Below are 12,883 nucleotides of genomic sequence, written 5' to 3'. Positions count from 1 at the left end.
TGATAAAGTGCTAAAATGAACCCAGTTATGGTGAATCTCTGTGGAAATACTGCAGAGATTTATTTTTTTGTCTTGCATTTGTTTTGTGCTGCTGCTGCTATACTGAATGATTACTTCTGAAATTTAAAGACCTTTTGGATGGGTTTTAGGGACTGGTATTTGGTAGAAGGGAGAGATCTTCATTTATTTATCAGACCTCTGCCTAGAATGATTGCTTCAAAATAAAGATTGCTTTGTTATCAGACACTGATAGATTAGGAAAGCATTGAGGTGTGTGCACTGATGTTTCTTGTATGTCTTTTTGCTCATTCACCCCTTTTCCTTTGTCAGATAGTCTTATCATATCTAGCATTTCATACCGTTAGTGAGTGTTCTTGGAAGTACTAAAAAATCTGAATTAGGATGATTTGCTTTTGAGAGGCAGATGGATGGGCTGCTGCAAAAATACGGGAGAGAATGATACTTTAGAGCCAAAGCTGCTCCTAAGTGTTACCAGTAGAGAAATGATTAGTCTGCTGTTGTCTGTGCCTTGGAGAAGGGATGCAATCACTGAGCTCAGTGCATTGATGAAATGTAAATGGTGGTTCCTTCCTATTTCTTAAAGTGATTTTGCCAAACAGTACTGAGTAGCTGGGCTGTAAAAAGATGCACAACGGGGTTTAAATTTTGTTTAACTACTGGAACTTGTCCTGCTCAACTTAGCAGCAGCAGCAGTAGTCCATAGAATCTCACATCCTCTTATTTAAAATACATATACAGGAATTTATGCAGAAAGGATCTGGGGATACTAATAGATTCTGTATTTATGCAGAAAGGACTTCAGTTCTGAAGAGTTCTTGGAGATCAGTGTGGAAAGTCTAATGATGGAAGAGTGGTTTGGAGTGTTATGACAGCAAGGGAAGAGACTTGAGACAAAACCCAGACTATCTACAAAATGAAACAAAACAAAAAACATCTGTAGCCTCCTGTTTCTGCAGACAAATGCTGTCAAATTCAGTGAAGTCTCTGAAATAAACTCAAATGAAAAAAGGCTCATTCTTGAAGCTCTGGGTAGCTGCGCAACAGGTTAAAAACATCTAGCAGATCTATGCGGAGACTTGAAAAAACCCACAACACAGTATTGCACACTTCAGAATCTTCAGAAAGGGGAAGTTATGTACTAAGAAAATCCTGCTTTCGTTTAAGTAGTTATTCTAAGCTGTTAGTTACCAGCTAATCTAATTGGTCTAATAAAAAGGTGTGGTGAGAGAAAAGTAATTTTCTGTCAGTAGTAAATACGTTGGCAATATACCCAGTAAGTGTATTGTTTTCCTATGCGCCATTTTGACATACCTCAGGTGAAATATCAACTTTTAAGTATGTGTACACAAGTTTTTGGACAATGAATTTCCAATATACCAAGAAAAACATGTTTTGGATAGTTTCTAGCTTGATGATCTTGATGAGATTTTATATAGAACTGCGTTCAAATACATATAATTCTACTGAACTAATTTCAATTTTTTTTAATGACAAGTTGAGTGTATGAAAGCATTAAATGGAAAACTCTAAGCAATAATGCCATTACTGCTTTTTCAGATACTTTAGTAGGAACTTGCAAGTGACTTGACACCATGGTAGCTCTTTCCTTGAAGATCTGTGTCCGCCAATGCAATGTAGTGAAGACGATGCAGTTTGAACCATCCACTGCGGTGTATGATGCCTGTAGAGTTATTCGTGAACGAGTGCCAGAGGCTCAAACAGGCCAAGGTGAGTTCCTGGTTTTGTCCTTAGTCAATTCATTGGCTGAACTGAAAATAAACCCATGGGGTTTTTTTTACACTGTTCTGTTCCTCCATTTATCTTTCACGTTGGAGGGTTTGGTTTTTTATTTAAATTGTAAGGCTCTGGAGTGAAAGGCACAAAGTGCAAACAGATTTTTAAGTGTTAGAAGGTAGCTGTGTTCTTTTTCTTCCTTCCATCCTGACAGAGGTTTTCCTACAAAAGATGCATTTTTGTGCAACTTTTGACGACTTAAATAAATTGCTTGTTTGCCTGAAAGAGAATTTTTTTTCCCTGCTTGGAGAGCAATTTTTATGGTACTATCTCTTTAAAGCAATGTTTGTGGCAATGCTTTCTAGGAAAACCTGGGCAGACTTTTTTGTGCTTCAGCAAAGGAAGGGACAACATGAATTACAAAAGAATGGCTGGACATCTCAAAAATGTGCAAAGGGAAATGTTAGAAACTGGTTAATAAGTAAAAGCATCACCATGCCATGCATACCATTTTCACAATGCTGCTACGTGTTAATCAGATTTAACTCTTTGTGCCTATTGAGCAAATTAGATGAGTGCAGACTGAAATATGTCTTCACTTGGACAAAAGCTCTGGTTTAAATGTAGTCAAAGTTGTCAAAAAACTCAGATTCTTCAGAATCCTCTGGTGCTGTCCTATATATAATGCCACTGGAATGTAATTCTTAAAGCAGATTGTTTATTGAGTTTGATGCACAGCTCTCAATTTTTAGAGCCGTTTCAAAAATCTTGTCTGAACTGTTAGAAAAACTTACCAGTAATGGACAATATTATTACTGCTTAGAAATGCTTCCCCTTTGCAGGACTCCTTAGGAATTCTAGTTATAGAGCTTCAATTTTCAGATACAAGCTCTGTATTTTGCCATACTGATCTTTCAAGGCAGTGATTTTGAACAGCTGTTGAATTCAGAGAAGTTGAGTAATAAATATCTCTGAACATCATCAACCTCATAGAAAAGCCTAGGAACTCTCCTCAGATTATACAGTAGGGCTTTTCCTTTATATGTGATGGCAGTGCAGTTACAAACTTCAAACAACTTTATGAAGTTGAGTGATGAACAGAAATAAGGTTACTAACCTATGGTTTCCCCTTCTTTGTGGCTGTTAAAATGTGCGCGTTTGCCTATTCGTTCAGAAGACTCACAATGGTGCAGTACAGACTGATCAAACTAGATCCTGCACAACAAAATGTAATTGTCCTGCATTATGACTGTCAACTGCGCACACTTCACTTCAACAAGCTTGCACGCTGGCACAGTGGTGGCTGTGATGTTAACATGCAAGTTGCACAGCCACTACTATTTCATTACTAGGTGCATCCCCCAGAAATGAATATCAGAGCAGTCTGTCCTTCCTTGGTAATTCTGTGCTCTGTGCAAGGTTCTTTGTGTGCTTCTAAAGGTCACAACCTATTTATAGGCACAAATTCTAAAATTTTACATAACTGATTCTGTACTGAATTTGTGTTATAAACCTCTCTCTATATACGGATCACTTGGCTTTTCAGTTAAATTTTTAATTAAGGTGGGCAGGAAAAGTTTCTCTTCTTATTCAGTTGTTTTTGGAAGGATTCCTCCTTCGAGATTGTGTACCTGTAAGTCGGTTACACTTTTATTAGTGAAGTGTAAGGTCTTTTATATACTCGCATGAGTAACAATGTGTTTAATGTAAGTGCTCTTAAATGTAAATTGTTGCTATGCATGACCTTTAAAGATGAAACATTGTCCAAAAATTGTAGCTATTTTTACTTGACTTTCTGATCAGAGGGTCTGAACACATGGCTAAAAGTAAACAAGGAACTCTCCCTGCACCAAGCTGTTGTAACAGGTTGTGTGCATGGAGCTGGCCAGCTTGCACGAAAAAAGCCATTAGCTTAAACTGTAGAACTGCAATTAGAGCAGGCTCAGCTGATGAACTGTAGTTTACACTGTGATAGTGAATTCTGAATTCTTCATTCATATGGGTGGGCCTTAAGTTGATGATCATGGTCCTTCATTTTCTACACCTGGGGTTTAGTCTTTGAAACCTAAGCCTGGGTTTGTTCTTTTGTGACAATGAAAGTTTTGTCATTTACTTCTGATTCTGAAAGAACCAATTGACATGTGTTTAGCCTGCAATAGATGCAGGTTTTTCCTGAGACTGTTATTATGGATATAATTCTAGAAGCCTTGTATTTTTTTAAATGCCTAAACCTGAAGCATCTACCAAAAAGATTCCGAAGTTAAGCACAAACTCAATATGTGAAGGGTTGAAAACAAACTTTTTTTTTAATAGAACTACTGCTTGAAATAGTATACCATGTTTAAGCCCAAACTGCTTGTATTTTTGGTTAGTCAATTCCAAAGCAGGACCTATGAGCATTTTAAAAAAGTCATCTTGAAGAGAAGTAATTACAAATTACACTGTTGATATGACATGTTCTTGCTTAGTGAAGATTTTGTTCGTCTTCTACAAAGCTTGATCTACCCTATCTGCTGCTAAGCTAAATATTTTCTGAAGCGCAGAAAAAAATGTCTATCCAAGTTCATTAAGAATGGAAGGTAAGTGTAATGGAAGCTTAACCCTGAAGCTGAACAACCTTAAATAAAACCATATTGGCTTTATTAGGTTTGATATTTTTCAGTGAGTCTCTGTCTCTTCTGTTCCACAGCCTCGGACTATGGATTGTTCTTGTCAGATGAAGATCCTCGAAAAGGTATATGGCTGGAGGCTGGAAGAACGCTGGATTATTACATGCTGAGAAATGGGGTATGGTGCAAGTCTGTTGCTTCTTTCATCAACATGTTTTTAGAAAACTTATTTCTCAAGTAGCAAGAAGAACGTTCAGCATCTGGAGGGGTAGGAGGGTCTCAAGTCTGTTCCTGAAATTGGCCCACTTCTCTTTCTTGCTGTGCCTCAGTAATTAGTTTTTTTCCTGCATCTGGTTGTGACTGTGAGCTACTGTGGCCAATAGTGTTGTCACAGAATGGTTAACAGAAAGATAAAAAAATAACTTTTGTAATAAGCTTTATATTTGAGGTGACCTTGCATTATAGTGTAGATTTCTTGTATACTAAAGATGATGAGGTCATACTCGCTCACATTATGGCCAGCTTGCTTACAACCAAAAGGCATTGCTATCCTTTTTAAATGCTAAACTAGTTTTTGCAGCACAAAGGTACTTTGGTCTATCCTGCCCTGTCTAGGTTTTGGTCTTGCCAGCTAGGACAAGTTCTTGAAGAATGACACTGGCAGAACTAGAAGTAGTCACTTCTCAAGTTTGTTACATGAATAACCTATAGTATAACAAAGGAAAAATCCATCTTGGGGGTGGGGAGGGAATCCTGTTTTAGGCATCTGAGTGGATTGGCTTGTGATGGCTTCCAAAAACATTTAGAAACAGTATTGCTTACTTCCTAGGATATATTGGAGTACAAAAAGAAACAGAGACCTCAGAAAATACGTATGTTGGATGGTTCAGTGAAAACAGTCATGGTGGATGACTCTAAAACAGTTGGTGAATTGCTGGTTACCATTTGCAGCAGGATAGGTAAGATTTTGGGATCCACATGCTTAAGAATTTGTTTTTCTGCTTTTTAGGTTGTTATGTGTATTACTGGCTACAAATTAGCACATATGTTAAACAACTATTTAAATTTGCTATCAGTTAACATTCACCAAACGCTGTCTTGGAATCTGTTGTCCAGGTTTCATGAAAGTCAGTAGAGAATTAGCTATGTCCTTAAACTTCAGTATTTAGCAGTTGAAGGCACAAAGTTATCTGACAGTACAGTTACAAACTTTTTTATTGTATGTTACCATTTACATACGCTTTCCTGCTATGTAGTAGAGCATTAGAACTAAATTTACACTTAATTTTAATGGGATAAAAGATAAATGCTGTTAACCTTGAAATTTACCTATACTTAGGGCTCTATGTTGTTACGATTAAGAGTTGATCACAGTACAATATCATTTGTGAAGTGATGTACGGAAGCCATCCAGAGCAGCTGGTCAAAAATGTGTCATATGGTTTATAGTCTGTCTTTCTGTTTATCTAAATAGAAATATTTTGGAAACTAATTCATATTTAACTACAAACATGCATCCAACATGGATTAGTTTAAATCATCTTAAACCCTTGCTTAATTCTCGTTTACAATTAAAGTGGCCGTAATTTGATTTAGATTAATTTACTTGGAAAGTGAATTAAGCTAAATTTCAGGTCATCCATTTCAATTTTGTTTCAGTGTTTCTATGCTGGATTCTAATATGCTGTAACTAATTTACTTCAAAAATTAGTTTGACTTATTTTTGTGAATGTGGTAATGTAGAGGTGAGCATTTAATTTACGTTCCTGTATAACATAAACATGCTCTACCAAACAGTGGAAAAAAACAAGCAGAACACACATATGCTAGATGTTGTGAACTGATTTTTTTATTCCGTTTCATGTAAAATTCATAGGAGGAGTTGAGTTTTAAAACTCTCAAAAAAACCAACCATATTTCACATGGTTTCTATTCCTAAGTCTGCTCTGCCACATTTCTTCCACGCATCGTGTGCAAACTGAAATTACTCAGTTCTCAGGAAGCAATTGTAGGCATCCATGAAAGGAAATTTACTATGACATGTCTCCATCCTGGAATTTACTGCTATTTTGAATTCCATCATGTTTTTAAACTGCCAGCTTCTCTTGGTAGGTAACAAAAAAAAACTTAATGTCTTTCTGAAAGTGACAAATGCAGCATATGACGAAGGAATGCTGTATTTGAAGGATAATGTCAGGTATTGGAGAGATGTCTTGAATGCGGAAGTTGTAGAGTATTCTTGGGATCTCCTTCCCCATACGCTGTTTTAGCATTTCATCTGGAATATCTTTACTATACTTGAAATTAACCATTAGTGTTTTAATATATGGAAAAGAATATTTCACCCATCCTAAAATGTATTAAATTTTTATTGTTACAAACACTGGATTTATTTATAATTCCAGGAATAACAAATTATGAGGAATATTCCTTAATTCAGGAGAGCATTGAAGAGAAGAAGGAGGAGAGTACAGGAACGCTTAAGAAAGATAGGACATTGTTGCGTGATGAAAGAAAAATGGAAAAACTGAAGGCAAAGCTTCATACAGATGATGATTGTGAGTAGTCTATTCCAGGATAATTCTTCAATTAATAACTTTCCACAGTATAGTGCAAGAAAACCATACAGGAGTGCATTTTTGGATTCTTCAGTGTGTCTCAGTTGATCCCTACCTGTATTTTGCATCGTTTTATATAAAATGTTGTCTAATACTGAGTATTTTTAAAATTAGGTATATTGACAAGTTGTTGCCTCTAGCTATGAGACTTAGCGGGTCTTTTGAAGTGTCTTTTTGTTACTTTTTTGGTAGGGGAGTTGTAACTTAAGTGTGAAGGGTCATTTCTATAATGACCATTTTCTCCCCTTCATTAAAGCTGGATATTTAAATATTGACGCCTACTGAAAGCCATCAAAAGGTAGTTTTGTCTTTGAAGGCATAAATTTTAAGTGTAAATAGAGTTTGCCAAAGAACTAAGACAGTATTTGATTTGTTCTGTGTGTAAAGTCTTGAGAGCCATTTATTCCATTTTACATTAAGGCACTAAGATTAACTGTGACTGACAGGAAGATGTTTTAAAATTGTAGTCAGGAATAAGAAAATTGGTTTTAGGAGGAAAATGTGGTAAACTTTTAGGTTATCTTGCAATGAAGCTTTGAAGATCTAAATTTAGTATTAAAATGTTGCTATAGTTGTTTCTTCAACAATATTAATGGTGTTTTATGCTGTAGTAAATTCTTGTTTCTCAGCAGTGCTGTTCTTCAATTCTAATTTGTAGCAGCCTTCAACACTGATGACTAGAAACAGAAATGAAAGCAACATTTTTTGTGGAGTTCTCCCTCCAGTGGAAATGCCAATTATGACATGATTTTCCCAACAGCTTTTAACACTGGCAACACTGCGTATTTAACAACGTGCATGTTTGTGGTTCTGTTACAGTAAATTGGCTGGATCACAGCCGAACGTTTAGAGAACAAGGAGTCGATGAAAATGAAACACTACTGTTGAGACGAAAGTTCTTTTATTCAGACCAGAACGTAGATTCAAGAGATCCTGTTCAGCTTAATTTGCTTTATGTTCAGGTACAGTATGTGGACCAGAAGTACATGTTCTACCTTGTCTGAGGAAACCTGTGTAGGTTAATTAAAAAAAATTTGTTGCTGAAGTACATCATCTTCTAGAATTCCAGTTCTGGATGTGCTTTGATTTTACTTTTTTGTCTATCCCTCCAAGAACACGTGATAGTACAGAGGCTTTGCTGATTCTTTTTAATCAAGTACTTTCAATTCAGTAACAGACATTCAACCAAAAATCCACTGACTTTCATGTCCTTGTCCTGGTTTCCGTAAAATTCATGAATGTCTTTAGTCTTTCAAGTTGTTCTTTTTAGCTGTTCTCCTCATTCTGTTCTATAGGTGATGCTTTCGCTGTAATATGGAATCTCAAGTCAGTCTTGCAACCAGCTTTCTGCTTCTCATCTCTTTTCTCTTTTCTCTTCCGCCTGATTAGTGAGAGAGCTTCTTCTGCACTCGTTTTCCAGTCTTCAGCCCAGAGAGCACACAAGGCAGGCAGGCTTCCTGTTCAAAATGGACCATATCATGTAACACGGCGGGAGTCCACCTAGGCAGGTTCCCCAAACTGTTAGAAGTACTATACATACCTTAGCAAAGCTAAGAGTTTTATGCAGAAGATACTATTTAACTGAAGGCTCCAGTGCAGTTACCTGTAATGCAGTCGGAAAAAAGTACGCTTTTAAACTATTTCTTAAAGTTGTTTTTTTTAAAGAAAAAAAATTAAAAACTTAATGGAATGTTCAGTTGTTATACTTGCAGCTGATTCAAATGGGATTGCTCTACATAACATTTTTAAAGCTCTGAGGCGAAAGATAAAGATGGCATTTCTTGTGAGACTGCATTACATTTTTCAAGTATTTTAGAAGTCTGTATCACACTAAGCTGTTTTCCTGCCACTTAGATATTTCTTTCAGGCTACTGTTATGACAGTATGTGTTAATACTGCCTTGTCATTGTTTTGTCTATGGATAGATGAGCCTTCATTGCTATAGCTATAAAATCCATCAACTTCTATGACCACTAAATTTAAACAAAAGGAAGGAAAATGCTGTTTGCCTTCTCCTGTTCCCATTTCTAGAACAGTAATCTGGTTTTTACTTACTAGTTATGCAGATCATTTTCCCTGCTATTATAAGGTGGTAAGATAAAAGCTTTTACGTATGTGTATACACATATATATATCTGTGTATATATGTGTGTATGCACATAAGTGTATATACATACATTGTGTTTTATATACACATACAGCAGGAAATGGGTGTCAAGTCCTCTTTTTGATGGAAGTTGTTACACTTGTGGTTTCAATAAGTCTCCATAGATTGGATATTAGGAAAAACTTCTTCACTGAAAGGGTTGTCAGACATTGGAACAGGCTGCCCAGGGAGGCGGTTGAGTCACCATCCCTGGAGGTATTTAAAAGAAGTGTGGATGAGGCGCTTAGGGACATGGTTTAGTGGTGGACTTGGCAGGGTTAGGTTAACGGTTAGCCTTGATGATCTTAAAGGTCTTTTCCAACTTAAACGATTCTGTGATTCTATATTCACCAGTAAATAGTCTAGCCCTTTGTTTATTTTATTAGTCATAAACACATCCAGAATGGAATAATAAAGACAGACAGACAGAAAAGTGTGTTGCTGGATTCTTGAGCTGTGTTCAAGCTTTCAAGGAATTTTAGAGATGTAATAGCTATTTTGAATGTCCCTGACGTGTCTTTGCTTACCTCCTATAGGCTCGTGATGACATTCTGAATGGTTCCCATCCTGTCTCCTTTGAGAAGGCCTGTGAGTTTGGAGGCTTTCAAGCACAGATCCAGTTTGGACCTCATGTAGAACACAAACACAAACCTGGATTTTTAGAGTAAACACTTTTAACTTCTAAGTTGGGGTGACCTTAGGTGTAACTAATGCTGAATTGTCACAGACTAAATGCATTTTAGTACTCCAAGCAGAGGTAATCGGATTCATTGTGTTTTCTGTAGCAATCTCCCTGTGAAAGGAGCCTTATTGCACAAATCAGCAACCCCAGCTCATGAGGGGACCTTTGGCACTGGCTTATTAGGCAGCATATGGCACCAGGTCCCCCCAGGGTGCCAGTTAAGTACGCAGCTGCATTCCCCAACTGCCTGGTAATGTAGGAGAACTGGGATTTTGTTCTTCCTTAGAAGTCTGTTTCTGCCTGGATTTAGTAATGTCATGTGTGAATTAAGCGTACATCAGTATACATCACAGATGTTTGATTTGCTGGGAAAGTATATGAATGGAAAGACGCTTTGTCATTTGAATAAAGTTAATATTGCTATGTGTAGAGATTAAGTTTTCCAAACTTTTTTGTGACATTAATCAGTTGTTCAGATTCACCCTCTCATGGTACTGTATGAATGGAGATCTAGAATTGTGCTCTTTGTTTCAGACGTGGACAGGAGTCCTTACAAGTGGCCCATCACCTTTACTGTGATACTTTACTGCTATCGGCAGGGCAAGTTTACTTTGACTGAAATTTAGATGTCCCATATTTCTACCAATTTTGATTTTCTGATCAGTTTGCCTGCAGTAGAATTAACTGAGGGCTGGAGTCTGAGGAAAGGTATGTAGGAAGGTACAAGAAAACTATTTACTGCACAGTCCATCAAGCCTTGCCTACATAGGAGGCTCATAGGTACCTTAATGGGACGCGTAAAGCAATGGGTGCATATTTGGTTTCCCTCCTGTTCCCCTGGCCAAGTGCTCAGTGCTGACTCTTATACTTCCTTTGTGAGCCTGCGTCTGGGGTTTACTGTATCTCAAGGAATCACTTTAAAATGGTAGCTTGCTTTGGAACATGCAATGCTGCAACATTTGTTGTTTGAAACACTTCACATTTGAAAGATTTTCCTGAAGTAGCCGTTCAGTTATGCAAACAAACCATGTGAACAAATATCCTTCCATTACAATTAATAATCAGCTTTTCTTTGTACTGTCTGTTTGTCTGCTACTGATTGGCCTATGAACCTTTTCTGATACAGCTACTGTTGTCTCTAAGAATTATGGGGACCCAGTGTAATAGCTTCAGTGTACTCCTGGTTCTTATTCCCTATAATTGTGACCAGTTACGCAGTGATCTTCCTCTGGGATTTGTCCATTGTCTACTTATTCTTCCCTTCTCCCTCCACTCACTCAAGTATTCCTGCAGTAAACCGTTAGGGTATTACCTCATGACAAGCTAATGTTGTGTCATGGTAATGATTTCAAGACTCAAGTGTTCCCAGCAATAGTGGTTTGGTTTTTTTTTTAAAAGCAATAGTTCCCCACAAACTTAACTAGCAGTTACTGCTGTGCAGAGTTCAGTTGCTTAAATTTTTCTAGGTGTTCTACTTGGTCTTTTCAGTGTAAAGATTTTTTTTTTTCTTTTTTAAGCTCCCATATAGTAACTGTGTTTTATGGTGGACTGAAACTGCTGACTGGATGATACTTCTACTTTGTATGCAATGCTAGATAGTTTGAGGTCCATCGCAGAATAAATTATCACACATGTTAGAAAGAAAATGTTACTCCAGTGGAAATCATTTAGAACCAGAATTCCAAAATTTAGAACCTTGTTATTTTATGAAGGGAATTTTTTCTACTATTCTTTTATTTTCATTTAAATGGGCTTTGACTGTATTAAGATCAAGCCTTGCAGGTCACTAAGTGTAAGCGCTCGCTGTCTTGGTCTATAATCAGTTTCACAAAATTAAGGATTTCTGATTTAGAAGTAATTCTCTTCTTGCCCTCTGTAGAGGAGCCTGCTCCAGAACCGTAAGTCCCTAGTCATTGCCTTCTAATTTCAAGTGTACATGGTTATGATTTAGTGTTGTATGCATTTGGCTGTAAATAGCCTTCATGACAGCCTTTTTGTGAAACCTCGTGCTTTTGTTTTGTGAGTCTAAACAAGCCAAGTGCTCCTGACTCATTATGAACAATGTATATAAATAGTGTCGATAAATGCTGATATTTTTTTTTTCTTCCTGAAAATGCATCTCTCATCCTTTCACTTTTTAGGGTTGTTTTTCTTGATAAAGACTGAGCTTTTTAAAAGTTTCATCCAACTATTTCCTACTCTTTGGTGGATGAACATTTGATTCTTTTCAAGTATGAAGGTAATGGTTTATGTAAACTGTATGCTGTAGCTCAACATGTGAAATACATTTGAGAAGTGTCCATTCACTCACCACTGAAACCTGAACATGCTACAGATTCCCTTAAGGAGAATCTGTCAGCTCATACAGAAACAGCATGTAACAGAATAGTATTAGTATTTCACAGCATTGTTTTGAAACAGCTTAGTTCAGTTTGCCATGTCTGCAATATGTTTATATAGAGAGATCTTTTGTATCCTTTATTGTCATTGATAAAGGATTCTTGGCACTGATTAAGATTATTGCCTGCACCTTCTTAACACTTCGATATTGGTTGTTGGAATTTCCTTGAAGCTCATGCCAAAATAAATTGTGTAAGCCCTTAAACTATCAAATTGCAAATAGTCCTTCTTCATGCCCTTCCTCATACAGCTGAAGTTTTGCATTGCACCTGCAGAGATACACTGTGTTTGAATTTGCTGAGAGATTATCTAATAAAGAACTCATACTATTTATATGCCGATAGGAAAGGAGCAGCTAAAACCGCCCACCTCTGCTTTTTATTTCCAAGCACGCTTGGTGACCAATAAGCTCAATTCTTTAATCTAGCCTGTTTTACTGTCTTAAACTGTCTTTTTCGAGAACACTGGATATACCTTTGTGCTAATGAAAAACAATCAGTATGTTGGCACTTGCGTATAATTTTTTTTAAGAACTGTAGGAACCACACTCGCAGTAAACGAAGTTAAATAAACACTGCTTGCTGTTAGACTTTTTTTTAACTGAGTTCATTGTCCATTGTAATAATGTGTAATTAAAAAGATTAAAGAAGGCCAAATGACAATATATTCCAGG

At 36.9% G+C, this 12,883-nt stretch overlaps 1 protein-coding gene across 1 annotated transcript in view; it reads left to right on the top strand.

The window, feature by feature from the left end:
• Nucleotides 1-1,600: 1,600 nt before the first annotated feature.
• The window catches only part of TLN2 (talin 2), a 115,611-nt gene continuing 104,328 nt past the window's right edge, over nt 1,601-12,883 (top strand). Inside the window, exons 1-6 of the mRNA XM_059824175.1 lie at nt 1,601-1,749; nt 4,445-4,542; nt 5,194-5,323; nt 6,770-6,922; nt 7,802-7,944; nt 9,665-9,792. Coding sequence (XP_059680158.1) covers nt 1,614-1,749; nt 4,445-4,542; nt 5,194-5,323; nt 6,770-6,922; nt 7,802-7,944; nt 9,665-9,792 — 788 coding nt within the window. The 5' untranslated portion in view covers nt 1,601-1,613. The remainder of the gene's footprint in view (nt 1,750-4,444; nt 4,543-5,193; nt 5,324-6,769; nt 6,923-7,801; nt 7,945-9,664; nt 9,793-12,883) is intronic.

Source organism: Gavia stellata, chromosome 13 (genome assembly GCF_030936135.1).
Source record: "Gavia stellata isolate bGavSte3 chromosome 13, bGavSte3.hap2, whole genome shotgun sequence".
Lineage (NCBI taxonomy): Eukaryota > Metazoa > Chordata > Aves > Gaviiformes > Gaviidae > Gavia > Gavia stellata.
The sequence above is the reverse complement of the archived record's forward strand: the minus strand, read 5'-3'. Positions and strand labels throughout refer to the sequence as shown.